At 36.2% G+C, this 26,880-nt stretch overlaps 1 protein-coding gene across 3 annotated transcripts in view; it reads left to right on the top strand.

The window, feature by feature from the left end:
* Positions 1-26,880, top strand: part of SEC23A (SEC23 homolog A, COPII coat complex component) — a 67,570-nt gene that overhangs the window by 18,641 nt on the left and 22,049 nt on the right. For all 3 annotated transcript variants that reach the window (XM_053889368.1, XM_053889367.1, XM_019426099.2), the window contains 7 exons: positions 1,602-1,760; positions 2,906-3,021; positions 8,562-8,685; positions 11,391-11,471; positions 12,582-12,671; positions 13,862-13,968; positions 20,489-20,642. In XM_053889368.1, coding sequence (XP_053745343.1) covers positions 1,602-1,760; positions 2,906-3,021; positions 8,562-8,685; positions 11,391-11,471; positions 12,582-12,671; positions 13,862-13,968; positions 20,489-20,642 — 831 coding nt within the window. The remainder of the gene's footprint in view (positions 1-1,601; positions 1,761-2,905; positions 3,022-8,561; positions 8,686-11,390; positions 11,472-12,581; positions 12,672-13,861; positions 13,969-20,488; positions 20,643-26,880) is intronic.

The following is a 26,880-nucleotide window of genomic DNA, read 5'->3' as shown; positions in this document are numbered from 1 at the left end:
AGTTGCTGACATGATGTTCCTAACCACTTGAATACTTTAGTTGTTTCCTATGAATCAGGATATTTTTGTATATAACTACAATATAATTATTAAAATCATAATATTAACACTGATACATTACTATCACCTAGCTTTCAGATCTCATTCAAGTTTTATAGATTATTTCAATAATTTCTTTTACTAAAAAGAATCTTATTAAAAATTTATTTTACTAAAAATACATTCAGAGACATGTATTTAGTGGTATGTCTATTTAGTCTCCTACAGTGTGGAACAGTCCCTCAACTTTTCTTTGACTTTCATGACTTTAACGCTTTAGAAGATTCAGGCCAGTTATTTTATAGACTCTCAAATTACTTTTGTTTTGATATGTCCTCACAATTAGATTCAGGTCTTATAGCAGCAGGACTATCATAGAAATAATGCTGTGTTCTCATTACACCCTGCCAGGTGGCACATGATTTTCATTTGCCCCATTCAAGGTGATATAATCACCATGATCACTTACTAAGATTGTGTCTGCCATGTTTTTCCACTGTAAAATTACTCTTATTTCCCCTCCTTTTGTAATCAATAAACATTAGAAAATGAGAGTCTTTGAAACCAAGCAAATATCCCATTCTGCATAAAACTTTCAGTTTCTATATTTATTTATTAATATCATTATGGAGTTTACATCTCCTTCTTTCTGTGTATAATTGCTTTGTTCCACAGTTAATGGTATTTATATAATTATATTAGAAATACTTTGCAATATCCGTAAGCAGTTGTTGGACAAAAATACGTTTTTCAAGTTACATTATAGCTTCAGAAAAGAATGTAAATGATACAGCTTTTGCAATCCTGTCTGTTTTTGAGTCCTCAAAATTTCTAGTCTACTGATAGCACTCTTATTTTTCATTTATGTAGTTACTTATTTTAAAAATTCTACCATTTTTCTCATTTCACTTTGGAAGAAGGAAAGGTAGATTGGAATACTCAGTCCATCATCTTAAACTAGAAAGATAAGCCATGCATATGTTTTAAACATAAAAAAGAAAAATAAAACTACAGCAGCAAAACAGGAAGATGTCCCTTTTCTTACTCCTTCTCTACTCCTCCCAGTCTAGGAGTGGTTAAGCAGGAGCAGCATCCTTATTTATAGGGATCAGGCTTATAGATTATTTAAAACAAATTTTTTTAACATTTATTCATTTTTGAGAAACAGAGCATGAGCATGGGAGGGGCAGAGGAAGGGAGACACAGAATCCGAAGCAGGCTCCAGGCTCTGAGCTGTCAGTACAGAGCCTGACGTAGGGTTCAAACCCATGAACTGTACATCATGACCTGAGTCGAAGTCAGATGCTTAACCAATTGAGCCACCCAGGCACCCCATATGAATTATTTTAAAGCTAGGAAGGCACTATCATTTAAGATAAGATTTCAAAAGAAAGGTATTCAAACAAATACCATGTGTTTAAATTTCATTTTAAACATTTGATTATTCTTGGATAATTTATGCTTTCTTGTTTTCTAGAAAGAATTATCAGAATTCACTTTTAGAAATATATATCCTTGTATCTTCCTTTAAACTCTTTTGACAACTTACTTTTTTCTGATAGTGTACTTTTCCCAACACTGGTGCTCGTATCATGATGTTCATTGGCGGTCCAGCCACTCAGGGGCCTGGAATGGTGGTTGGAGATGAATTGAAGACACCTATAAGATCATGGCATGACATTGAAAAAGACAATGCCAAATATGTTAAAAAGGGAACAAAGGTAATTTGGTTAAGTTTTTTGTTTTAATAGAAAAATTTCATTTGATGGAAGAGGAAGAATAAGCATACTTTATAATAAGAAATCTGATATTGTGAAGTCTGATGCTGTAACTACTGTTCAGAATTGGAGAAATAGTCTCTTTTTTTTTTTGATAGTTTAAGTTACAATTTTTCTGGTTGTAAATATTTAAAGACTTAATAGTAGCACCAGAAGGTAGCTCTTTTTTTTTTTTTTTTTTTTCGTGGTTGTATTTTTTTTTTTTCCCAGTGTCTCTTTAAAGATTACGCCTGAGAGAAACCCTGTATGCCTTTTTTGATATTCATGTTAAAGAATATCTTTCCTGCTTCAGGAAAAATTTCTTGAATTTTTCAGTTTTTCATTTGTAAGAGGCTTCCTCTAGATATATATTTTGTTCATAGGGTGAATAGTCCATCATTGACTTATGAGTTGTTTTATGTTCATGTAACTTTAATTTTATTTGAGTTTGTGCTAGTACATTTTCACTTTTGACTATTGACTCCCTTGAATTGGTTCTGGTGTTAGTGTTCCTTTAAAAAAAAAAAATTCTCTGGAGTTTACAATTTTAGTTTAGTTGTACTATATTAACACTTCTTTTTGGTAGTCATAATATTTATAAAAGTATAAATAATAACATAATTTTTGTCACTATTACTGGATTTTTTTCCTGCCACCAGATTTCCCTTTTGAGGTTGGAAGTTTTCTTAGAGCTTCAAAAAATGTTTTGTATTTGTTTATCTTACAGCTTTTGTTAGTGTTTTTCTGTATTTTGGTGTTTTTGTTATCTGGGTGTGGACTCAGCCAAGAAAAAGAGTTCTGTGTTCCTCTTCTACTATGTTTATCTATGAAGAGCAAGATATTTCTTATACCTTTTCTCCAAGTTTAGCTTAATTTAGGAGTTTATTAGAATGCCTTAAAAATGTGAAAGTGTCAGACTTCTAGAAGTTATTGTATCACTTTATGAGGAGTTTTCTATTATAGAAAATTAGAACATATCACACTTAAATTATTATGGGTTATAGTTTTAGTATTTTTTTAGGCCATTTTGATATCTTTATGGGAAAAATGATTTATAGGATGGTTGAGTTTATACATTGATTTGATTTGATTTAAAAAATCTTTTGTAGCATTTTGAAGCATTGGCTAATCGAGCTGCTACGACTGGTCATGTTATTGATATATATGCCTGTGCGTTAGATCAGACAGGTCTCCTGGAGATGAAATGCTGTCCCAACCTTACTGGGTATGTATTTAAATTTTTGTAGTTTTTAGGATTATAGGCTAATAATTAGTTTACAAAATATAGACCAATAATGACAGTTTAGGAAAATCAGCCATCATTCTACCACTCCAGGACAACTCCTAACAGTTTTTGATATTGCTTTCAGTAAAGCTCACTTTACATTTTTTTCTAAAATTCAGTTTTATAACTGTTCTGTTTGAACAGAACACAAGTTCTGTTTGAAAAGTTCATCTTGATGTCCTGCAGTCATTGTTTTATTATTGTAGAGCTTTTTGAGCTATAATTCACACACCATAAAATTTACCCATTTAAAGCATACAATTGAATGTGGGTTTTTTTTGATCTGTTCACAGGTTGAGGAACCATCACCAAATTTAGTTTTAGAACATTTACATTACCCCAAGAAGTAACTGTACCCATTAGCAGTCAATGCCCTTTGCGGTTTCCTTCTCCTTCTCTCTCAGCCTAGACCCCTAATCTACTTTCTGTCTATAGATTTACCTTCTCTGGATCTTAGGGAAAAACCATTTCATCTTTCACCATTAAGTATGATGTTCGCCGTGAGTTGTTTTTTTTTTTTTTTAATTTTTTTTTTTTTAATGTTTATTTTTGAGAGCGAGAGCAAGCGAGAAAGACAGTGTGTGTCAGGGAGAGGCAGAGAGAAAGGGAGACACAGAATCCGAAGCAGGCTCCAGGCTCTGAGCTGTCAGCAGCTTGACACGGGGCCCGAACTCACGAATTGTGAGATCATTGACCTAAGCTGAAGTCGGACACTTAACCGACTGAGCCACTCAGTCTCCCTTGCTGTGGGTTTTTGTAGATGCCTTGATCAGGTTGAAGGATTTTCTATCCTTAGTTGAGGATTTTGTCATAAAAGGGTGTTAGGTTTGGTTAAATGCTTTTTCTACATCTATTGAGATGATCACATGGTTTTTGTCCTTTTTTCTATTAATATGTTGTATTACAGTGATTTTTATGTGTTAAATCAACCTTATATTCTTGGGATGAATCTCATTTGTGAATAATACTTTTTATATATATCAAATTGCTGGATTTGATTTGTTAATATTTTTTGAGGATTTTGCGTCTATCTTCTTAAGGGATCTTCATCTATAGTTGTTTTATTTTTCTTCTTGTGATATCTTTGGTATTGGCATCAGGATAATACCGGATTCATAAAATGAGTTGGGAAGTGTTCCTTCCTCTTGCATTGGCAAGAATTACTTCGGGGATAATTTAAATAGGCTTTAAAAAACTCAATTAGGGGGGCTCCTGGGTGGCTCAGTCGGTTAAGCATCCGACTTCGGCTCAGGTCGTGATCTCATGGTTCATGAGTTCGAGTTCCATATTGGGCTCTGTGCTGACAATGCAGAGGCTGCTTTGGGTCCTCTGTCTCCCTCTCTCTCTGCCCTGCTTACACTCTTTCTCTCTAAAAAATACAGGGGCGCCTGGGTGGCTCAGTCGGTTAAGCGTCCGACTTCAGCTCAGGTCACGATCTCACGGTCCGTGGGTTCGAGGCCTGCGTCGGGCTCTGGGCTGATGGCTCAGAGCCTGGAGCCTGCTTCTGATTCTGTGTCTCCCTCTCTCTCTGCCCCTCCCCCACTCATGCTCTGTCTCTCTCTGTCTCAAAAATAAATAAACGTTAAAAAAAAAATACAAAGACATTAAAAAAAATTATGTATGTCAATTCATTTCTCAGGTTTATTTATTTAATTTTATTCATCTAATAAATACTAATGAGCACTTACTATGTATCAAACTGTTCAGGGTATTGGATATACACAATGAACGAAACCTAAAAATTTACCCTCATGGAGCTTATCTTCCAGTGTAGGAGTGTTCAGTGTAATTTTCTATTGTACATGTTCTCTGTGTTGTCCCACTGAAATCTGGTGAGTGTGACTGAGGGACTGAATTTAAAATTTCATTTTAATTGATTTACATGTAAGTTTTGTATTTTCTAATTAAAAAAAATTTTTTTAACGTTTATTTATTTTTGAGAGACAGAGATAGAGTGTGAGCAGGGGAGGGATGGAGAGAGAGGATGGACACAGAATCCAAAGCAGGCTCCAGGCTCAGCTGTCAGCACAGAGCCTGATGCAAGGTTTGAATTCATGAACCATGAGATCATGACCTGAGCCAAAGTGGGATGCTTAACTGACTAAACCACACAGGTGCCCCATTTACATGTAAATTTAAATAGCCGCATGTTTGGATGCACAGTTCTAGTGAGAGGAGATGAGACAAGTAAAGTAGATAGGACGTCAGTAGGTAACAAATGTTAAGGAGAATAATAATGCAGGAAATGAGGTTTGCAGTTCTAAAGGGGTGAGAAGGGAAGGCCTCATTGAAGATGAGGTTTTAGCAAAGACCTAAGGAAATGAGGTAGTCAGCCATATGCATAGATGAAGGAAGAGTGTTCAAACAGAATAGCAAGGGCAAAGTTGAGAACATGCATAGGGCGTTTGAAATATAACAAAGAGGCCACAGTAGTGGAGTGGGGTGAGTGAGAGGGACAGATTGTGATGGTCTTTTGACTATGGTAAGGGCTTTGGATTTCACTTTTGTTTTTTTAATTTTTTTTTATGTTTATTTTTGAGAGAGACAGACCACAAGCGGGGAAGGGGCAGAGAGAGAGGGAGACACAGAATCCAAAGCAGGCTCCAGGCTCCAAGCTGTCAGCACAGAGCCTGATGCGGGGCTCTGACCCACGAACTGTGAGATCATGACCTGAGCCAAAGTCGGATGCTTAACTGACTGAGCCACCCAGGCGCCCCTGGATTTCACTTTGAGTAAGATCAGTAGAGGAGTGATATGATCTGTAATGCTGTAAAAAGGATCATCTGACTCCATTTACCTTCAGTGGTGAATAGGAATGCAGGAATACCAAGTGGTGGCCGAGAAGTGGTTGGGTTTTGGATATATTTAGAAGTAGAAGATTTGCTGATAGATTGGATCAGGGTTTGGGGAAAACTGAAAATCAAAGGAATTTACTGGAAGGATTGAATTGCCTTTTATTGAAATGAGTAAGACTGTGAAAAGAAGAGTATTTGGAGAGAAGATTAGGAGTTTAGTTCTGAACATGTTTGGTTTAAGATGCCAGTTGATATCCATGAGATGTTGAGTAGGCAGTTTGATATTATAACATAGAATACAGAAGATAGATCTGGGCTGGAGACACAAATGTGGGAGTTGTCAGAATATGGTGTGTGTGTGTGTGTGTGTTTTAATGTTTATTTATTTTGAGAGAGATAGAGTATGAGCAGGGGAGGGGCAGAGAGAGAGGGAGAGAATCTCTAGCCGGCTCTGCTCTGTCCGTGCAGAGTCAAACATGGGGCTTGATCCCATGAATCGTGAGACCGTGACCTGAGTGGAAATCAAGAGTTGGATGCTTACCCACCTGATCCACCCAGGCACCCCACTGGCGTTTTTTTTAATAGCAGTAAAAATGGATGAGATTGTAAGATTTAGCAATCTAAGAGCAGTGCAAGTTGACTTAGAGTAAAGTAGAAAAAGAACAGAGGGGTGCCTGGGTGGCTCAGTTAGGCATCCGACTTTGGCTCAGGTCCTGATCTCGTGGTTTGTGAGTTCAAGCCCTGCGTCTGGCTCTGTGCTGACAGCTCAGAGCCTGGAGCCTGCTTCAGATTCTGTGTCTCCCCCTCTCTCTGCCCCTCCCATGTTCATGCTCTGTCTCTCTCTGTCTCTCAATAATAAATAAACATTAAAAAAAAAAAAAAGAACAGAAAGAGAGGATTGGAAACAGTTGGTAGAGATTACAAGTTCGCAAACTTTCATATGTGCAGATCATCTGGTTATCTTGTTAAAGTTAACAGATAACTTTAACAGATATAAACAGATAACAGATAACTTTAACAGTTAAAGTTAACAGATAAAGTTAACAATCACGGCTGTGCATAGGATGGGACTTGAAATTCTCCTTTTCAAACAAGATCCTTGCTGATAATAATGTTGCTAGACCAAGGGCCACACCGAGTAGTGAGGTTATAGACAGTTATTTCGTGGAGGTTTGTTGTGAAAAGGAAAAGATAAGTAGGGTGGTGTAGTGTAAATTGTCTTTAATGTAGGATGCATATCACTAGGTATAGTGATAACATAGATCATCATAGATGATGTTTATAAAAGTAGAAAATCTAAAAGAAACTATTTACTAACTGTTGGAATTAATATGTTAAGTTGTCAAGACTTCTAGATCAAGGTCATTGTACAAAATTCAACTATATTTTTGTATACCAGTGACAAATAAAGAGAAAACAACATTTAAAAAGATATATAATATATAATAACATCAGAGATAACATAAATCCAGTATCAAAAATAAAATTATCATTAATTATGCCATATCAGTTTTATTCTTTTGCCTATTTTAATTTTTATTGTATTGTTTGAAAGCTACTTAAAATATTTTAAAAATATGAGCAAATGTATGTAAATGTTTGTATGCATAGGAGTTTATGGGTGTATCTATCCCCTTTTTGTAGAACAGGAGAAAATTCTACATATCCTTATCCACTTTGCATTTTCACTTATATTCTAGATAGTAGTCTATAGCAGTATATTACCTCATTGTGTGGATGTACCATATTTTACCCAACTAGTCTCTAATAGATGGTCCTCCGGATTGTTTCCAATCTTTTATAACTAGTAATACTGAATACACTTGTGCATATATTTGCTTTTTGTTTTTGTTGCCAGAATATTTTTGGGATAGATTCCTAATAGTGGGTTGGCTAGATTAAAGAGAAACCACAAGTGTAATTTTGTTAGATATTGGAAAATTCCCTTGTGTTGAGGTTGCATCATTTTGCATTCCCACTAGCAGTGTATGAGGGTAACTGTTTCTACAACCTCACCAACAGAATATGTCATCGGACTGTGATTTTTGCTGATCTATTAGAGAAAAAATGGTACCTCAGAACTGTTTTTATTTGATAGTTAATGTTTTTTAAAACTTAAAAAAATGAGAACAGGTACATGGCTTACTGAAAAAATTTGTACAGTACATGTACATAGTGCTTAAAGTGAAAATCGTTCCATAGCATCCTCCTATTCTTCTTCGCTAAGTTTCATGATCCTGTTTTGTCTGATGTGATTGATACACACAGACAGTATATGCATATATATACATATACAGGTATGTATTTGTTTTCAAGAATGAGAATGTGTGCTGGAGAACTGGGTGGCTGGGATGGAAGAGACACATTTGCTACCGTGTACCATTTTGTATCTTTTGAATTTTTGTAGCATGTGGATGTGTTATCTATTTATAAAAAATAATGTTAATAAATTACTGAGAACAAATGCAAGTGTTAGGGGCACTCAGATGCTCTCAGGATTGAGATTATTTGTAGGGTGAAGATATTCTCATATATTTGAGTTTTTAAAATTAATGGTAGTAGAGTACATTTAGAAAGTATCTTTAAAATTTGTTGGTAGTATTGAGAGGTAATTTACTTTTCTGGTTTTAACACATAGGCCCAGTACTTGTGTCACATATATTATTTTTTGTTCTTTCTGTGCAGAGGATACATGGTAATGGGTGACTCTTTCAACACTTCCTTATTCAAGCAGACTTTTCAAAGAGTTTTTACCAAAGATATGCATGGACAGTTTAAAATGGGCTTTGGTGGTACATTAGAAATAAAGGTAAGCATCAAAACTTGACATGTGTGGTATGTTATCAAAAGAAATTTGTAGTCTTGACCATAATATTTAAATATCATTAATCAAATTCAATATAGACTTTAAAAGTAGAGATTTTGTTTACCAGAAAAATGTATCATCATTAAATGTACATTAAATTTTACTTGAGCATTTACAAATAATTATTGGAAAAGGAGATACTATATAGGTAAAATTTCCTTTAACTGCTTTTTCTTTATATAGGATTTAACTTTTTAAGTGTGTTTTTTCTTTTTTAGTGCTGTATTTACTTCTGTGAGTGCTAGATTTTTTTTATTTTGGGAATCAGTAACTGAAGAGAAATCTATTCCATTTGGATAATCAGTAATTGTTTTTTGATTAGTAGGTTGTTGATATTATTTACTTCTTTTTTTTTTTTTTTTTTTTTTTTAGAGAAAGAGAGTGCGTGCGCATGTGTGTACATGTGGGCAGAGGAGGGGCAGAGACAGAGACTCCTAAGCAGGTTTCATGCCCAGTACAGAGCCTGATGCAGGGCTCGATCCCACAACCGTGGAATCATGACCTGACCCTAAGTCAAGAGTCAGGTGCTCAACCAACTGAGCCACCCAGGTTCCCTGATACTGTTCACTTCAAATTTTGATTTAAAAAACCCAAAAGTTTAGTGTTATAAAAGCGTATTACAAAATCATTGACTTTGAACTTCCATTAAATATTTCTTCGTAATCTTTTTATTTTATTGAATGCTTGCTAAGTGTATAGCATTAGGCAGGGAAATTATGAGGATCTCAAGGGATATATAAGGCACAGTGCTTCTTAAGAAGAAACTTAAGTCTTGTGGAACCTGGCTAGCTGTCAGTGGAGCATGTAACTCTTGATCTCAGGGTTGTGAGTTCAAGCCCCACATTGGGTGGGAAGACTACTTTAAAAAAAAAAGAAACTGGGGCACCTGGGTGGCTCGGTCGGTTAAGCATCCGACTTTGGCTCAGGTCATGATCTCGCGGTCCGTGAGTTTGAGCCCCACGTCGGGCTCTGTGCTGACTGCTCAGAGCCTGGAGCTTGTTTCAGATTCTGTGTCTCCCCCTCTCTCTGCCCCTCCCCTGTTCATGCTCTGTCTCTCTCTGTTTCAAAAAGAAATAAACGTTTAAAAAAAAATTAAAAAAAAAAAGAAACTTAGTTTTGATAGATAAAATTAACATTTGTGATAGAATGAAATAACAGTAGATTATAAAAGTCCTATAAAGGTTTAGGGAAGAAAAATGAATGTATGCAGGACACAATTTATTCTTGGTGATAAATGGTTTTATAGTGAATTACAGTGGTTTTGAAAGATGGCAGAATTTAAGTTCGTTGAGGAAAACACATTTTAGTTAGGATCCCATGTGAGGAAAGGTAAAGAAGTGAGAATCAGCGTGGTATATTTGGGGAAACTTCCCAGTGAGAGTGGATGGTTTGTATTGCAGTGTAAGGGAAATAGTTTTAATTATGCGGTCAGTTGTATTTTGGTGATGCATGTGTAGCCAGAAGAAGCCATTGTAAGTTAATAAAGAATAGTGTTTCAGGTAAAATTTGTCTGACAATGGTATTCAGTTTGTCAGGAAGAAGAATCTCGAGTAGGAAAAGTGATTTCTAATTTTCTTAGATGGAAACTAACAATGGCTTAAATTTTGGTGTCAGAGATTGGAAAGAAACCAATCTTGGTGACAAATTTTCTACAGGAGGAAAAACAGAAGATAGTGTTTAAAGTTTAGAATTAGGATGTATGAATTTTGGGTACGGTATTATTTTGAATTGAGGGTGAGATTACCAAATGGAGACCTCCTATGGGCAGCTGGAAAGAGAGTATTGAAGTTAGGTCAGGGCTAGATTGTAAATTTGGGAGTTATAAACCTCGAAGTGTCCACTGATTTCATTATTGTTATTTTTTTAAGTGTATTTATTTATTTTGAGAGAGAGAGAGAGCGCGCGAGTGTATGTACATGCACATGAGCAGAGGAGGGGCAGAGAGAGAGAGAGAGAAAGAGAAACCTAAGCAGGCTCTGCACCGTCAGTGCAGAGCCTGATGTGGGGCTTGATCCCACGAACCATGAGATCATGACCTGAGCCAAAATCAAGAGTCATGCACTCGACCAACTGAGCCACCAAGGCACCCCTGATTCATTATTATTATTTTTTTTAAATTTTTGTTTTTAACCTTTATTTTTGAGACAGAGAGAGACAGAGCATGAACGGGGGAGGGTCAGAGAGAGGGAGACACAGAATCTGAAACAGGCTCCAGGCTCTGAGCTGTCAGCACAGAGCCTGATGTGGAGCTTGAACTCACAGACTGCGAGATCACGACCTGAGCTGAAGTCGGACGCTCAACTGACTGAGCCACCCAGGCGCCCCTATTATTTTTAACATTAGTTTGTTTTCATTAACCTCTGGGTTATAAATGTGGAAGGGTGTCTTTATTCTTTTTTTTTTTTTTTAAGAGCCAGAGAGAGTGTGAGCATGGGGAGAGGGGCAGAGGGAGGGAGGGAGAGAGAGAGAGAGAGAGAGAGAGAGAGATACTGAGAATCTTAAATAGGCTCCATACTTAGTGTGGATCCTGACATGGGGCTTGATCCCAGCTGCCCCAGATGTCTTTATTCTTATGTACTTATAGTTGAATGTATATTTGAACTTATCTTTGAGGACACTAAAGTGTTCACTGTATGCTTATTTTGCAGACCTCAAGGGAAATAAAGATTTCAGGAGCTATTGGACCCTGTGTGTCTCTCAATTCTAAAGGACCTTGTGTGTCTGAAAATGTAAGTCACCTTTAATTTACTCTAAAAAGAAAATCTAGTTAATTCGAAGGACAGACCAACAATAGACTTGGAATGACAGCCTATAGTAATCCTTTCAAAATTATTGTGTGGGCTAAGTTTTTCAGTAGAAGGTGGTTCCGTTTCCATTAGTATACATCTGTTTGTGGTTGGTCTTTATGCATACCCTTTTTACCATCTACCCCTAAATTAAAACCTTCGTGCTGTCACCAGTCTTTTGTTTTTTTATGCCTAAGTTATTCCTTCCCCCAGTGTGCCTAAAAAACCCAACAACTGTGATTTGGAAATTTGGAGACTTCTGAAAGTCAAATCTGAATTTTTTTTTGTTAGTAGGATTTCCAACAAAGTAACCAAATTAGCCAGATTTTAGTTTCAATTCCTTTCTTTTTTGTTACCCATCTAGTGGATGTATAGTACACTTTAAAATGGTAGAATTATGTACCTGTAGAGAGGATGATGGAGCAAATAAGGTGAGTAATCATCTGTAAAATGTCAGAGTTTAAAAATTAATTTTAAGCAGTTTGCATGGTAAAAATTCTTATCTAAGAAGTTTTTTTGGGAATCAGAGTGTTTGGTTTATGGAATTCTGATCTAGAGAACCTGTATTCTATATATGCATATGTTATGTGTTAAGTCAGTATCTCTTTATACCAATGAAACAGTTGGATAGAAGGATAGTTGTAATTACTTCATTAAATAGTTTATACTGTCTACAATATTAAGAACTTGTATCAATATTTAGAAAGAATTTCAATTGTTTTATAATTTTATTGTGTAAAAATTACTTGATTTTATTTCATGATAAGTTTATATGACTTTAAAAATCTTAGACTTTTAACATTCATTAAATTAGTTAGACACCTGAAATTTAGTTTTTCTTACTGGAGTTTTTTCTCCCCCTTTTACCTTAATATATATTATAGTAATAAATTGGGAGCACCTGGCTGGCTCAGTCGGTGGAGCATGTGAATCTTGATCTTGTGGTTGTGAGTTTGAGCCCCACCTTGGGTATAGAGATCACTTAAAAATAAAATCTTAAAAAATTGTGTTCTCTAGCTTTCAAACATACTATTTTTTTTTTTTTTTTTACAGGAGATAGGAACAGGTGGCACTTGTCAATGGAAGATATGTGGACTCAGTCCCACTACAACCTTAGCCATATATTTTGAGGTTGTCAATCAGGTATGACTTTTTATCTTGAAGTACTCAATTTAGGCCATAAATATTTCATATTTTTTCTAATAGTAATTATGACCTAGAGCTTATTCTGTTTTGGAATTTTTGTTTGTCATTTTCTGTTTTTCAAGACTAAACTCTTTGGTGACAGGATAAACTATAATAGAAAGAGATGTTAGGGAAACCTGCAAATTCCCAGCATTGGACAACCCAACTTTTAGTCTCAGTTTTCTTGTTGTTGTTGTTGTTGTTTTAATATAAAATTGAAGACTAAATAAATCTTAAATTCTGTTCTAGCTATGCATTTTTATAATTAGGTATCTAGGTCCTCCTGATTGTCACAAGGTATATAACGATACATGAAATCTCTACAAGAAAGTTTAATATGTCAAAATTCATAAAAAAGGATTGGAAGGTAAAGATTCCAGTACTTGAAAAGATTTTTTTTTTTTCTGCTGCAGGAAGAAGTTATCATATTAAAGAACGATATAATGTACAAATTACTGACTTACATATTAATAGTTTTTAGGCATAAAATGAACCACAAAGTATAAATAGCCTTCCTAAGACATGTACAGGCATTTTTTTTCTTTAAGCGTCAAAATATGTGAAAAAGAGTTGTTCTTAACCAAAAAAAAAAAAAAAAAAAATCAAAAAAGCAAGAATGCTAATTGTCAAAGGTCATGAAGAAAGTTTCTCTTATTGACCACTTGCTATTTCTTTCTGAGGACCATTATTATATACTACTGTTGGACTTTTCTCATTAATAGTTTTCTGTTGGTCACCTCTTCATCAGGTGATTATTTTCCTAAAAGTTGTGTTTTCATTTTTCGTAGCGAGGGGAGGAGAACTTGCTTCAATTTCTCTTTATCCAATTACTATTAGGCAAAATTGCCTTACTTATGCCTTTCTGTATCTCATCATTTCTTTATACTTCTCCCTTCATTTTGTTTCATGTCCTCTGAATTACATATTACTTGCAATTGATATCATAGCTGGAGTCATGTCTCTATCCTTCATCATTTTCCCCCTTTCCCAGGTCCATTTCTCTTATGTGGCAAATCATAGCCGTTTGGTATGCACTGGAAACAGGCATCCCTCTAGTCGATTTTAGAATGAATTTCATTAATGCTAGGGTAACTATATGATAAGACTGTAATAGATTTTGCTTAGTTTTTACTCTTATTTTTACATAGCATAATGCTCCAATTCCTCAAGGAGGGCGTGGTGCCATCCAGTTTGTGACTCAGTATCAGCATTCAAGTGGACAGAGACGCATCCGAGTGACCACCATTGCTAGGAAGTAAGTTGTATTTTTTAGAGATTTAATTTACGTATCAAAACTATCCTGGTTCATGTTCCAAACTGGGTTTCTGTTTTGAGTGACATCCATAATTATAAAATGAATATTTATGACTAATAGCATTTTATTTCTTTTTAATTTAGCTTATTTGCCAGAATATTCATTGTTAGGATCTGTAAAGCAATTTAAAAAACTACTCCTAAGACATATTCTTCAAAATAATTCCTTTATTGGGGCACCTGGGTGGTTAAGCATTTGACTTTGGCTCAGGTCATGATCTCACAGTTTGTGGGTTAGAGCCCTGCGTCGGGCTCTGTGCTGACAGCTTGGAGCCTGGAGCCTGCTTTGGATTCTGTGTCTCCCTCTCTCTCTACACCTCGCCTGCTACACTCTGTCTCTGTCTCTGTCTCCAAAATAAATAAACATTATAAAAAAATTTCCTTTATTTACCATATTTCTCTGAGAGGAGGAGAAATGCTAATAAACATTATCCTATTATAGGCAATAATAATATGTATATACATACCTCATATAACACAATAATTAATAGCATTACTTTTCAATTGATGATAAAGTTCTTAGCTACTATTATCATTGTATGTTTTTTCAACTCTTATTATAATGTCATTTAATTCATGTACCAAATCTTCATTCAGTGTCTCCTTTGTGGCATAGGTAATTTTGGGGCAGGGTATGGAATGCAAAGGACTTGAACATACTTGGTCTGCTATATGATATGGAAGAGTCCAGTCCTCAACCTCTCTGTAGTGAGGGGACAGTGTTTTTTTTCCTTCCAATTTTTTGGAGACTGATACTTGTAAATACACTAAAAATGCATTACTAGAAAATGAAATTTAAAAAATTCACAATGCAGGTCCCTATTTTTATTATTAGACTTATTAGACAAAAAATTATTTTGTTAAATTGCTTAAAAATTAGTAAACATATAGTCTCAGTTTCTGTTCTTACCACATGGTGAACTGATACTAGGTTTGTATACCACACTTTGAGTAGCACTGGTTGAGACCACAAAAGGTGAAGTCTCTTAACAGTTAATATTATAGGGTAGTATTTTGTGTAACAAAGCCATGTCCTACATTTATTAATGTAGTTAACAGTTTCCAAAAGGAAGTGATTAGGCATGACAGATGCCTTTTCTTGTTCCTATCTATATGATGTAGTCTCTGAATAAGACATATATTTGGTGACGTGTTCTTGCACAGCATTTGCACAGAGAACAGGTTGAACTGAACCTATAGCCCCTCTGTTTTCTTACAAATAAATTATTTCTCAGCTCCTTTGATAACCCCTCTGTATATATTTGTGACATGTAAAACAAAGGGAAGATCATTTTGGAATAAAATTAGTCAGGAAAGGATTCTTAGATGAGGTGTGTCTGGAAGCAAACCAGTTTTTGGTCTATTTCTGTTTGTCTTGAACTTGATTGTCTGGGTAGGGAAAGTGTTGATCAGTATAAACTTAACCTGATTTAAGCATGGGCTAGAAAATGAACACAGAGACATCTGAAGCTCTCATTTTATTGAACTGTATTTATACTCTAGCTTCATTCCTGAAAATCATGAGATTGTTTTGGTGAGTGATGGACATTAGCTTTATGTTTGAACTGAATATTGGTTGTATGGTCTGTTACTTATCACAGGATTATACGTAGATTTATTTATTGTCCTCCTCTGTTACCTTGCTTTGACTTAAAATCCTGCATCAGTGTCAGGGGAATATATTATTCATTTGAGCTAAATATCCCAGCTGACTAAGCATTCACTTAGATTTGTTAATACTTCATATCAGGAACTTGGAAGTTTGATTCTTGGCAAACATGTCAATTTATTTATGCCCCCTCAACACACACACACAGACACACACACCCACATGCACACACACGTGCAACTTAAATTGGACATTCAGAACATTTACTTAAGGAAACAACTGGACATACCAAGTTGAGGGATATTTTACAAAGTTACTGGCTTAGAATTGTCAAAAAATGTCTTGGAAGGCAAGAAAAGCATTAGTAACCAGTCCAGATTAAAGGAGACTAAAGAGATGTTACAACTAAAGCCAATATGTGATTCTGGATAAAATCCTGTGTCAGGAAAATATTTGCTATAGAGGATGCCATTGAGACAATTGGAGACATTTGAATATGGTTTATGTATAGGATGATAATATTAAATCCATGTGTAATTTCATGAATTGATAATTAAGGCTATATAAGACTATAAGATACTCTTGTTCTTAAGAGATATATACTGAAGTATTCACGGGAGAGGGTCATAATATCTCTAACTTAATCTCAAAAAGTTTGGCAAATGAAAAAGTATGTTTATGTATAAAGGAAGAGAGAATGATGGGGCAAATATGTTAAAATGCTATCAATTGATATATCTAGATGATAGATATATAGGAATTTATTCTACTCATAGCTTTTATGTGTAAAATATTTTTAAAATGAAAAGTTTTAAAAAGTTAGATAACCCAGTGAAGAAATGGGCAGGGGACCCAGGCAGGAGCCTGGGTGGCTCAATCGGTTGAGTGTCCAACTCCTGGTTTCCGCTCAGGTCATGATCTCATGGTTCTTGGGTTCAAGCCCTGTGTCAGGCTGTGTGCTGGCAGTATGGGGCCTGATAGGGATTCTCTCTGTCCTTTGTGCCCCTCCTCCTGCTCACACTTTATCTCTTTCATTTCTCTCTCTCAAAATAAATAAACTTAAAAAGGGGGGTGGGGGTGGGCAGAGGAGTTCCTGGGTGGCTCAGTTGGTTGAACATCTCTGACTCTTGATTTTGGCTCAGGTCATGATCCTAGGGTCATGGGATCCACGACTGATCCACACTGAGTGTAGAGGCTGCTTAAGATTCTTTCTCCTTCTCTGCCTCTCTCCTCCACTTGTGCTCTCGCTCTCTTTCTGGAAAAAAAAAAAGGCAAAAGATATGAATAGATTTTTCCAAAGAAGACATGCCAATGGCCAATAGAGACATGAAAAGATGCTCAACATCATTCATTATCAGGAATACAAATCAAAACTTTAATGAGATATCACTTTACACCTGTCAGATGGCTAAAATTAACACAGGAAAGAACAGATGTTGGTGAGGATGTGGAGAAAGGGGAACCCTCTTACACTGTTTGTGGAAATGCAAACTGGTACAGACCCTGTGGAAAACAGTATGGAGGTTCCTCAAAAAGTTAAAAATAGAACTACCCTACAGTTGAGAAATTGCTCTACGAGGTATTTATCATGAGGATACAAAAATACTGGTTCGAAGGGACACATGCACCCCGATGTTTATAGCAGCAGTATCTACAATAGTCAAATTATGGAAAGAACCTAAATGTCTATTGACTGACAAATGGATACAGATGTGGTGTGTATACACACAGTGGAATATTAGCCATCAAAAAGAATGAAATCTTTCCATTTGTAACAACGTGGATGGAGTTAGAACGTATTATGCTAAGTGAAATAAATCCGAGAAAGACAAATACCATATGATTTCACTCATGTGAATTTAAGGAACAAAACAGATGAACATAGAGGGGGGAAAAAGAAAGACAAATCATAAAACAGACTCTTAACTATAGAGAACAAACTGAGGGTTGGTGGAAGGGAGATGGGTGGGGGATGAGGTAAGCGGGTGATAGGCATTAAGGCAGGCACTTGTTGAGATAAGCACTGGGTGTTATATGTAAGTGATGAATCACTAAATCCTACTCCTGAAACTAATATGACACTATATGTTAACTAACTGGAATTTAAAAAAAAACGTGAAACAAACAAGAATAGGTAGTCTTTTGAGAGAAAGGGAGTTTCTTGGAGAAATTTCATGGGTTTATATATTTTTAAGTTTTTATTTTATTATTAATTTTGAGAAGAGACAGAGACAGCATGAGTGGGGGAGGTCAGAGAGAGGGAGAGAGAGAATCCCAAGCAGGCTCTGCGCTGGTAGCACAGGGCCCGGTGTAGGGCCTGAACCCATGAAACTGCGAGATCATGACCTGAGCTGAAACCAAGAGTCGTACACTTAACCACTGAGCCATCCAGGTGCCCCTATATATTTTCAGTTTGCACAGAATTTATGAGGCCATTGTAGAGCTATATATCATGTATGTTTTGGTGCTATTTATGTCATGTCTCACCCAAACACCCATCTTTTCAAATTAACTTATCCTATTTTCAATAATCAGCACTTATTTTTTCTTTATTTATTAGTAATATGATTTTAGGGGCCTAGGTGAGTGTACTTGTTTAAGTGAGCCATGTGAAAGTAAAGAACTCAGGTTCCTGAGATACAGTCAAAAGTTACCCTATTTTTCATATAGAAAACAACTTTGACCTGGGAAGTTTGGTTTAAAACTACTTGTAAGAATTACAGTGAGGAGGGGATATTGGAAGTAAGATAGATTTTACAATGTGAACAAACTCTTTAAACTTTATTTTAAGAGCATAATTTTTAATTTATAGCTAAATAAGATTTAATTCGTGAATTTGCATGTGCTTACTTGTCAATGTAGTTAAAATGTCACCTTTATGTTTCAGATTGCAGCAAGAGAATATCATGGTCATCTTAGTTGGGAAAATGCTGATTTAGATAATTTTGGTTTTAGTTCTTTAAATTAAAATTTTTTAATTTTTTAAATTAAAATTTAAAATTTAAAAATTTTTTAAATTAAAATTTGAATTAAATTTTTTAAATTAAAAAATTTTAAAATTAATTTTTTAATTAAAATTAAAGTTTTTTAAATTAAAATTTAAAAAATAATGTAAACCATTAGTATAACCACCAAGTTTAAATTACTTTAAAAAATAATTTCAAAATTGCTGGTTCTTATTCTTTTACTGATTCTCATTCTTTTTTGCCTCTTGCTATATCTCTAGACTGAGATACTTAACAGTTACCAGTCATCTGGAAAATATTAAAAAATTATTTGTCTACTTGAAAAAAATTAAAAATAAAGAAGGAAGAATTTTGAATATGTTACTGCCTAAATCTTGGGGGGATGACTTCTTGGATCTTTGAGTCATGCAAAAGTGGTCTAGCTTTTCAAAAATCTTTAAATTTTTCTAGACTTGCTTAAAGTGAGGTACTTTGGAATTAGAATCAACTGAAGTATTACAAAACTCTGTGAAACATTAGACAAAAACTGTTGCTGGGTCTCCCCAGGATTAGTTTGACTGGATTGGATTTATAGAACATGTGAATTTAATAGATTACTGCTATTTTATGTGTAATACCAAATTAATCCCTTAGACTAAAATTTTTACTAACATTTAGCATGGAGGGAAAAGAATACATAGAAACTATAATTGTATCATTTTTTTCCATTAATTGAATTAAATACCAATGAGAAAATAATTTTTGATAATTTTTAGTTTACAGTTTAGTAAATGAGTTACTTATTTTTGTTATATTTCCATGTTTCTGCCTTTAAAAAATTGAAGAAATAAATTTTCTTTTTTTTTCCTTTTTTGAAATTTATTTTATTTTATTTTTTTTATTTTTAAATGTTTTTACATTTATTTATTTTTGAGAGACAGAGCACAAGTGGGGAGGGGCAGAGAGAGAAGGAGATAGAATCTGAAGCAGGCTCCAGGCTCCGAGCTGTCAGCCCAGAGCTCGATGCGGGGCTCGAACTCACAAACCGTGAGATCATGACCTGAGCCGAAGTTGGGCGCTCAGTCAACTGAGCCACTCAGGCTCCCCCTCTTTTTTTTTTTTTTTTTTTTTTAAATAAGATAGAGAAAGCAAGTGGGAGAGGGGCAGAGAGAGAGGGAGAGAGAGAGAGAATCCCAAATGGTCTCTGTACTGCCAGTGCAGAGCCCAATGCAGGCCTTAAACCCACAAACCAGGAGATCATGACCCAAGCCAAAGTCGGAGGCTTAACTTATTGAGCCACCCAGATGCCCTTGAAGAAATACAATTTAAAGTCTGATATAGAGACTTGTGTATCTATGTGCACATGTGCACATTCACACACATACCTGTGCTATTTTCTTAGTTGTAAAAATCTTAATGTCTTAAGGAGTGTGTTTGGAGATTTGTCTTTATAATTACTTTAGAGGACTTGGGGTGCCTGGGTGACTACGTCAATTGGGCATCCCTTCGGCTCAGGTCATGATCTCACAGTCTGTGAGTTCAAGCCCCATGTCGGGCTCTGCACTGACAGCTCAGAGCCTGGAGCCTACTTCACATTCTGTCTCCCTCTCCTTCTACCTCTCCTCCACTCACACTCTGTTTCTCTCTCTCAAAAATAAAATAAAAACATAAATAAAATAATTACTTTAGAGGACTTTATTAGGTTTGGATATATTTTTCTGAAAAATAATGCTATACTGAAACTGCTGTTAGTGATTTTTAAAATGTTAATTTTCCAGATGATGTTGGAATTTTGAAATATTGGAGTAATTTTCTGCATCATTTTAATTTAAATCTGTGTCATAGTCAACTATGATATTGTGAATATAATAATGCAGTGCATTTCTATGCTTTCTTCTTGGCTTTAGCTGGGCGGATGCTCAAACTCAAATCCAAAACATTGCTGCATCTTTTGACCAGGAGGCAGCTGCCATTCTTATGGCCCGGCTGGCAATATACAGGGCGGAAACAGAGGAAGGACCAGATGTACTTAGATGGCTAGACAGACAGCTCATTCGACTGGTAAGATGGAAACATGGTGCTTTATTCAATCTGTATGTTTTTGTCACAAGTATTTATTGCCGATAATCTCTTTCAACATATTTAACACTTTAACTGCAAGACTGTATGAGGGATACCTATTCAACTTGCTGAAAAAGGCAGCTTGAATGAATAGTAAGTACCTTTATGTCTCCAACTGAGCTAAAATACCTTTTTCTTTAAAATGAAAGAGTGATAATTATGTAACCTATTCTTTTTCTTTCTTTTTTTTTTTGGTTGGAGGTGCTGGTATATCATTTGTTCCAAATTTGATCCTAAATTATTGTGACTGTTTTTTAGTGCTTATTTGCATATTTTTTCTTCATTGCTATGGTTTTAGTTTTCTGTGTTTATTTAAGAGAAGTTAATTGGGATATAAAAATTATACACTTTAACATACAAAAATATGGGTAAGTTTTGATTATCTGGATCTATGTTACTAAATATGTGTTAGTAAAGTTATTGATAATGATGGTATATTTGGGTTTTTGACACGGCAGGAACCCATTATTTACAGTATGACCTAGAATGCTTAATTAAGTTCTGGTTTTTTTTTAAGTTTAAAAAAAAAATATTTAATTTTGAGAGAGAAAGCATAAGCAGGGGAGGGGCAGACAGAGAGGGGTACACAGGATCTGTAGCGGGCTCTGTGCTGACAGCAGCGAGCCCAACATAGGGCTTGAGCTCACAGACCATGAGATTATGACTGAAGGTGGACGTGCAACTCACTGAACCATCCAGGTGCCCCAATTAAGTTGTATTCTTTTTTTTTTTTTTTGAGACAGAGAGGGATAGAGAGCAAGCAGGGGAAGCGCAGAGAGAGAGGGTGAGAGAATCCCAAGCAGGCTCTGTGCTGTCAGCACAAAGCCTAATGTGAGCCTTGATCCCATGAACCATGAGATCATGACCTGCGCTGAGATCAACAGTCAGATGCTTAACTGCCTGAGCCACCTAGGCACCCCAATTAAGTTCTGTTCTTAATACCCCGTTTTTACTCAGCAAACTCTGGCCTATTATTTTAGTCAAACACCCTGTTGAGAACTCTCTCTGCTAAGCTATCAGATTTCTTTTTTTTTTTTAACATTTATTATTGAGAGACAGAGAGAGACAAAGCATGAGCAGGGGAGGGGCAGAGAGAGAGGGAGACCCAGAATCTGAAGCAGGTTCCAGGCTCTGAGCTGTCAGCACAGAGCCTGACGCAGGGCTTGAACTCACAAACCGCAAGATCATGACCTGAGCCAAAGTTGGACGCTTAACTGACTGAGCCACCCAGGCGCCCCTAAGCTATCAGATTTCTGTTTCTAGCAGGAGTTTTTTGTGCTCTTTGTTTAGATTTTTATGTAGTTTTTAACACATTCTTGAGTGAATTAGTCTTTGTTTAATAAGATCAGAGGGGCGCCTGGGTGGCTCAGTCAGTTAAGTGTCTGACTTTGGCTCAGGTCATGATCTCGTGATCCATGAGTTCGAGTCCCGCATTAGGTTCTGTGCTGACAGCTTGGAGCCTAGAGTCTGCTTCAGATTCTGTCTCCCTCTCGCTCTGCCTCCTCCCCCTCTTGTGCTCTGTCTCTCTCTCTCTCTCTCTCAAAAATAAAAAAAATTAAAAAAATAAAATAAAATTTGTCGTTAAGTAGCGTCATCCAGAACTTTTTTTTTCATTTTAACTTCAAGAGTGTTTTTATACTAGCACCTCTCTGTGAAGAAAACAGTGTTACAACATCAGCATGTCTTTTTAAAAGAGGTAAAACCTCTCATAGAGTCAACCATCAATTGGACACCATCAGTACAAATACCAACACAGTTCCTCTAAGATGAACCATTGTTTCTAGATAGGAAGATAAAATATTAAATATATTTTGACTTTTGCTAGTTTAGGACAGCAGAAACATTTTCTTGAATTTCACTATCATTTAGCAGTTAGACATGACATTAGTGAAATCAGTTGACTCATCAAACTGAATAGAGAAGCTGTTATATTTTTAAGTGGGCTTCATACCCAATGTTGGGCTTTAACTCACGACCCTGAGGTTGGGAGTCTCATGCTCTACCTCCTGAGCCAGCTAGGCACGCCCTTTCCTGAGCCTTTTCAATGAAGGTGACTTTGTTTTAATAAATACTTTATTGTTTTGAGAAGAAGGTATTTGAAGTAATCAGCACCTTTATTTGCTAAATGGCTGTGATTTGTAGGAAAGTGCTTTTGCATTTTATTAGAACTATTTCTGAATTTGTAGGTTATCAAATATGACAGAAAATTTAATAGTACAACTTGGTTATCAGTCCACATAAAACCCACTGATAAGTAGCTTTCATTGTAAATATAGACCTTTTCTGTGTCCTTTGCTGCACGAGTGTAGTGAAGTGACTCAGAAGATTATAATTCTTTAGAATTCTTTGTGGGCTTATGTCTAGAATCTTTTTCTTCTATCTTACACCTGAACTTCAAAATTTGCTGCATTGTTTGACATACTTGTAAAACAGAAATACTATTAAAATATAAAACAAAATGGCCTTGTAAAGAACTAAATGAGACAGTTAAACAAAAAGTACAAAATTACAAAAACCTAAAATTATAATTCATGTCTGCACATTCTGCAGTTTTATAGCATTACAATGGCAGTGCAGGGCTTTTGGGGATAGAGAATAGATGAGTCATGGCATGCTGAAAATTTTACTCTTCTGTCACACCAGTATAGCTTGTCTCTTCCATTTTTAAAAAAAATTTTTTTTAACATTTATTCATTTTTTAAGAGAGAGAGACAGAGTGCAGTCAGGGGAAGGGAAGAGACAGAATCCGAAGCAGGCTCCAGGCTCTGAGCTGTCGGCAACAGAGCCCGATGCGGGGCTTGAATTCATGAACCATGAGATCATGACCTGAGCCAAAGTCAGACGCTCAACCGACTGAGGCACTCAGGTGCCCCATATCTTCCATTTTTTAAAAACATATTTATTTTGAGAGAGAGAGCATGCGTGTAAGTAGGGGAGGGGCAGAGAGAGAGGGAGAGAGAGAATTCCAAGGAGACTCCATGTGAAGTTTGATGCAAGGTTTCATCTCAATCGTGAGAGCATGACTAGAGCCGAAATCAAGAGTCAGACGCTTAAATGATTGATCCACCTAGGCACCCCTAGCTTGTCTCTTCCTATAATTCAGTTGGCAAATGTGTGTAAGAGAAAATTGGTAGAGGTAATTTGGGAGGAAGAGGCTGGCATTATCAGACTATCACCCTGCTTTCTGGGCAAAATAGCTTTCACCAGTTATTGGTGGCCTCCCTTGTCTTACATCAAAAACTGGAAATGGAGTTCTCCAAGTGAGCATAGTCCTACTGCATAGTGCCACACAGGACTGTAAGATGGCTAGAAGAAATTGCTAATAGGATTTAGAAAACTGTCCATCATCGTGGCTGGCATTTTATGGTATGCAGAGTTCAAACACCAATTTTTGACAAAATCAGTCTCTTATGAACCCCTAGTGACTAAGAGACCCTCATATGTGGTAAATGTGGTGAGAAGGTGATCTTTACATTTTTCTTTGATTGAATATTAGCATACAGTTGAAGTGAAGCTTCAGGTGATGACCAATGAACCTTAGTTATGGAAGCTAAACACTTTTGTACTGATTTCACACTGCTGAAATTTTAGCTGTAGCAATTATAACACAAATAGAGAAGGGGTTAGTAATACCTTTTAGGTACTATACTTTTGTAAATTTTTGCTAATGAAAAAAAATCTATGAAATTATATCAAACTTCTTGCCTTAATTTGGCATAGTGAATATAATTTTCTTTTTTTCTTGATGACTCTAATTTTTGTTAAACATCTTTTGGGGCACCTGGTTGGCTCTATCAGTTAAGTGTTTGACTTAATTTCTGCTCAGGTCATTGCTCTCACGGTAGTGACATCTGAGGCTCTGAGCTAGGCACGGAGCCTGCTTAAGATTCTCTCCCTATGTCCTGTCTCTTTCCTGCATGCAAGCCTGTGTGCATGCATTCTCTCTCAAAAAAATAAAAAAAACCCAAAAAACAAAACAAACATCTTAAAAAAAAATTTTTTTTTTAATGTTTATTTTTGAGAGAGACAGAGCGTGTGTGGGGGGGGAGGGGCAGAGAGAGAGGGAGACACAGAATCCAAAGCAGGCTTCAGGCTCCGAGCTATCAGCACAGAGCCCGACATGGAGCTTGAACCCGTGAACCGTGAGGTCATGACCTGAGCCAAAGTTGGATGCTTAATTGACTGAGCCACCCAGGTGCCCCAAAACCAAGCATCTTTTTAAAAAAGACTGTTTTGTAGATAATGGGGCAATGTATGGCCAGATCGGTGCCGTACCACAATTGCTTCTGACATTTTTACTGTAAGTCTTTGCTTCCCTTTGTCAGAATCACTTAAGACACTGGTATCAACATATGATTTGTTGCATCCATCCCCAGTCTCTTTTTGAGTCCATCTTATTTATGCCCAGCTTCATGGATTTGTTTCTTACCTTTTTTGTTGTTGTTCCTTACATTTTTGACTCCTGACCTTTTCTACTGAGTGACATCCTTTTACAACTTAAACTTGATATTTGACTTTTTTTTTTTTTTCTATTTTAGACTTTTGGTTTACCGCTAACAAGTGTTTTGTTAGTTATTTTGAAAATAATTGTTTTTTCCCTGTTCAGTTCATCTGATTAGATTTGGCCTAGGAAATGTCTCTTGTTTAAGACTCTTGGGACTTTCCTACTAAATGCTACCCCAGCCAAATTTTTTCTTAACATTGGTGTGACAAGGCACTTTACATGTGTTTTTTTTTAAATTTTTTTTTTTAACGTTTATTTATTTTTGAGACAGAGACAGACAGAACATGAATGGGGGAGGGTCAGAGAGAGGGAGACACAGAATCTGAAACAGGCTCCAGGCTCTGAGCTGTCAGCACAGAGCCTGACGCGGGACTCGAACTCACCACGAGATCATGCCCTGAGCCAAAGTCGGCCACTTAACCGACTGAGCCACCCAGGCGCCCCTAGATGTGTTGTTTTTAAAGATGACCACATTTCTGGGGTGCCTGGGTGGCCCAGTCAGTTGAGTGTCCGACTTCAGCTCAGGTCGTGATCTCACGGTCTGTGGGTTTGAGCCCCGTGTCAGGCTCTGTGCTGATAGCTCAGAGCCTAGAGCCTGCTTCGGATTCTGTGTCTCCCTCTCTTTGGCTCTCCTCCGTTCATGCTCTGTCTCTCTCTGTGTCAAAAATAAACAAACATTAAAAAATAAATTAAAAAAAAAAAGATGACCACATTTGTCAGTACCATTTTCTTTTTATTTTTTCTTAATTTTTTTTAAACGTTTATTTATTTTTGAGACAGAGAGACAGAGCATGAACGGGGGAGGGTCAGAGAGAGAAGGAGACACAGAATCCGAAACAGGCTCCAGGCTCTGAGCTGTCAGCACGGAGCCCGACGTGGGGCTCAAACCCACGAACTGTGCGATCACGACCTGAGCTGAAGTCGGACGCTTAACTGACTGAGCCACCCGGTGCCCAGTACCATTTTCTTATAGAGGTTAGACTTTGACCATTAGGGTCCTTTTATTTGTATGCCTTTATGCATAAATAATTACTGAATTAAAGACAGAACTAGATATCTTGCAAGTGTTATTTTCCTCAAGAGAATTATATTACTGTTGCTTTATCTGCCTGGTTTTATTAACTCTTGAATAAGTCAGACCATGAATCTTTGATACACTTCCTTTATGCTTCAATCTTTTTTTTTTCCCATCTATATTTGTGTTTTGGTTAGGTTGTATAGGACTGTTCCTCATGATTCCAGTAATTAATGCTAGGGCACTTGATAAATGTTCAAAAAATTTTTAAGAAGTGGGGCACTTGGGTGGCTCAGTCGGTTGAGCGTCCGGTCATGATCTTGTGGTCTGTGAGTTCGAGCCCCGCATCAGGCTCTGTGCTGACAGCTCGGAGCCTGGAGCCTGTTTCAGATTCTGTGTCTCCCTCTCTCTCTGCCCCTCCCCCGCTCATGCCCTGTCTCTCTCTCTGTCAAAAATAAATAAACATTAAAAAAATTAAAAAAAATTTTTTAAGAAGTAATGCAAAGATTAGAAATGTGTATATATATATATATATATATATATATATATATAATGCAAGTTTTATATTGTTATCTGTAGTATAACCTATACAACTTTAATCTATACATATATACTTATACCCGATACATATTTTATTTAGGTTGTATATATAGTTTATA

Source organism: Panthera pardus, unplaced genomic scaffold (genome assembly GCF_024362965.1).
Source record: "Panthera pardus isolate Hobbes unplaced genomic scaffold, ASM2436296v1 HiC_scaffold_24, whole genome shotgun sequence".
Taxonomy (NCBI): Eukaryota; Metazoa; Chordata; class Mammalia; order Carnivora; family Felidae; genus Panthera; species Panthera pardus.
Note: the sequence above shows the minus strand (reverse complement) of the source record. Positions and strands in the feature narration are given on the sequence as shown.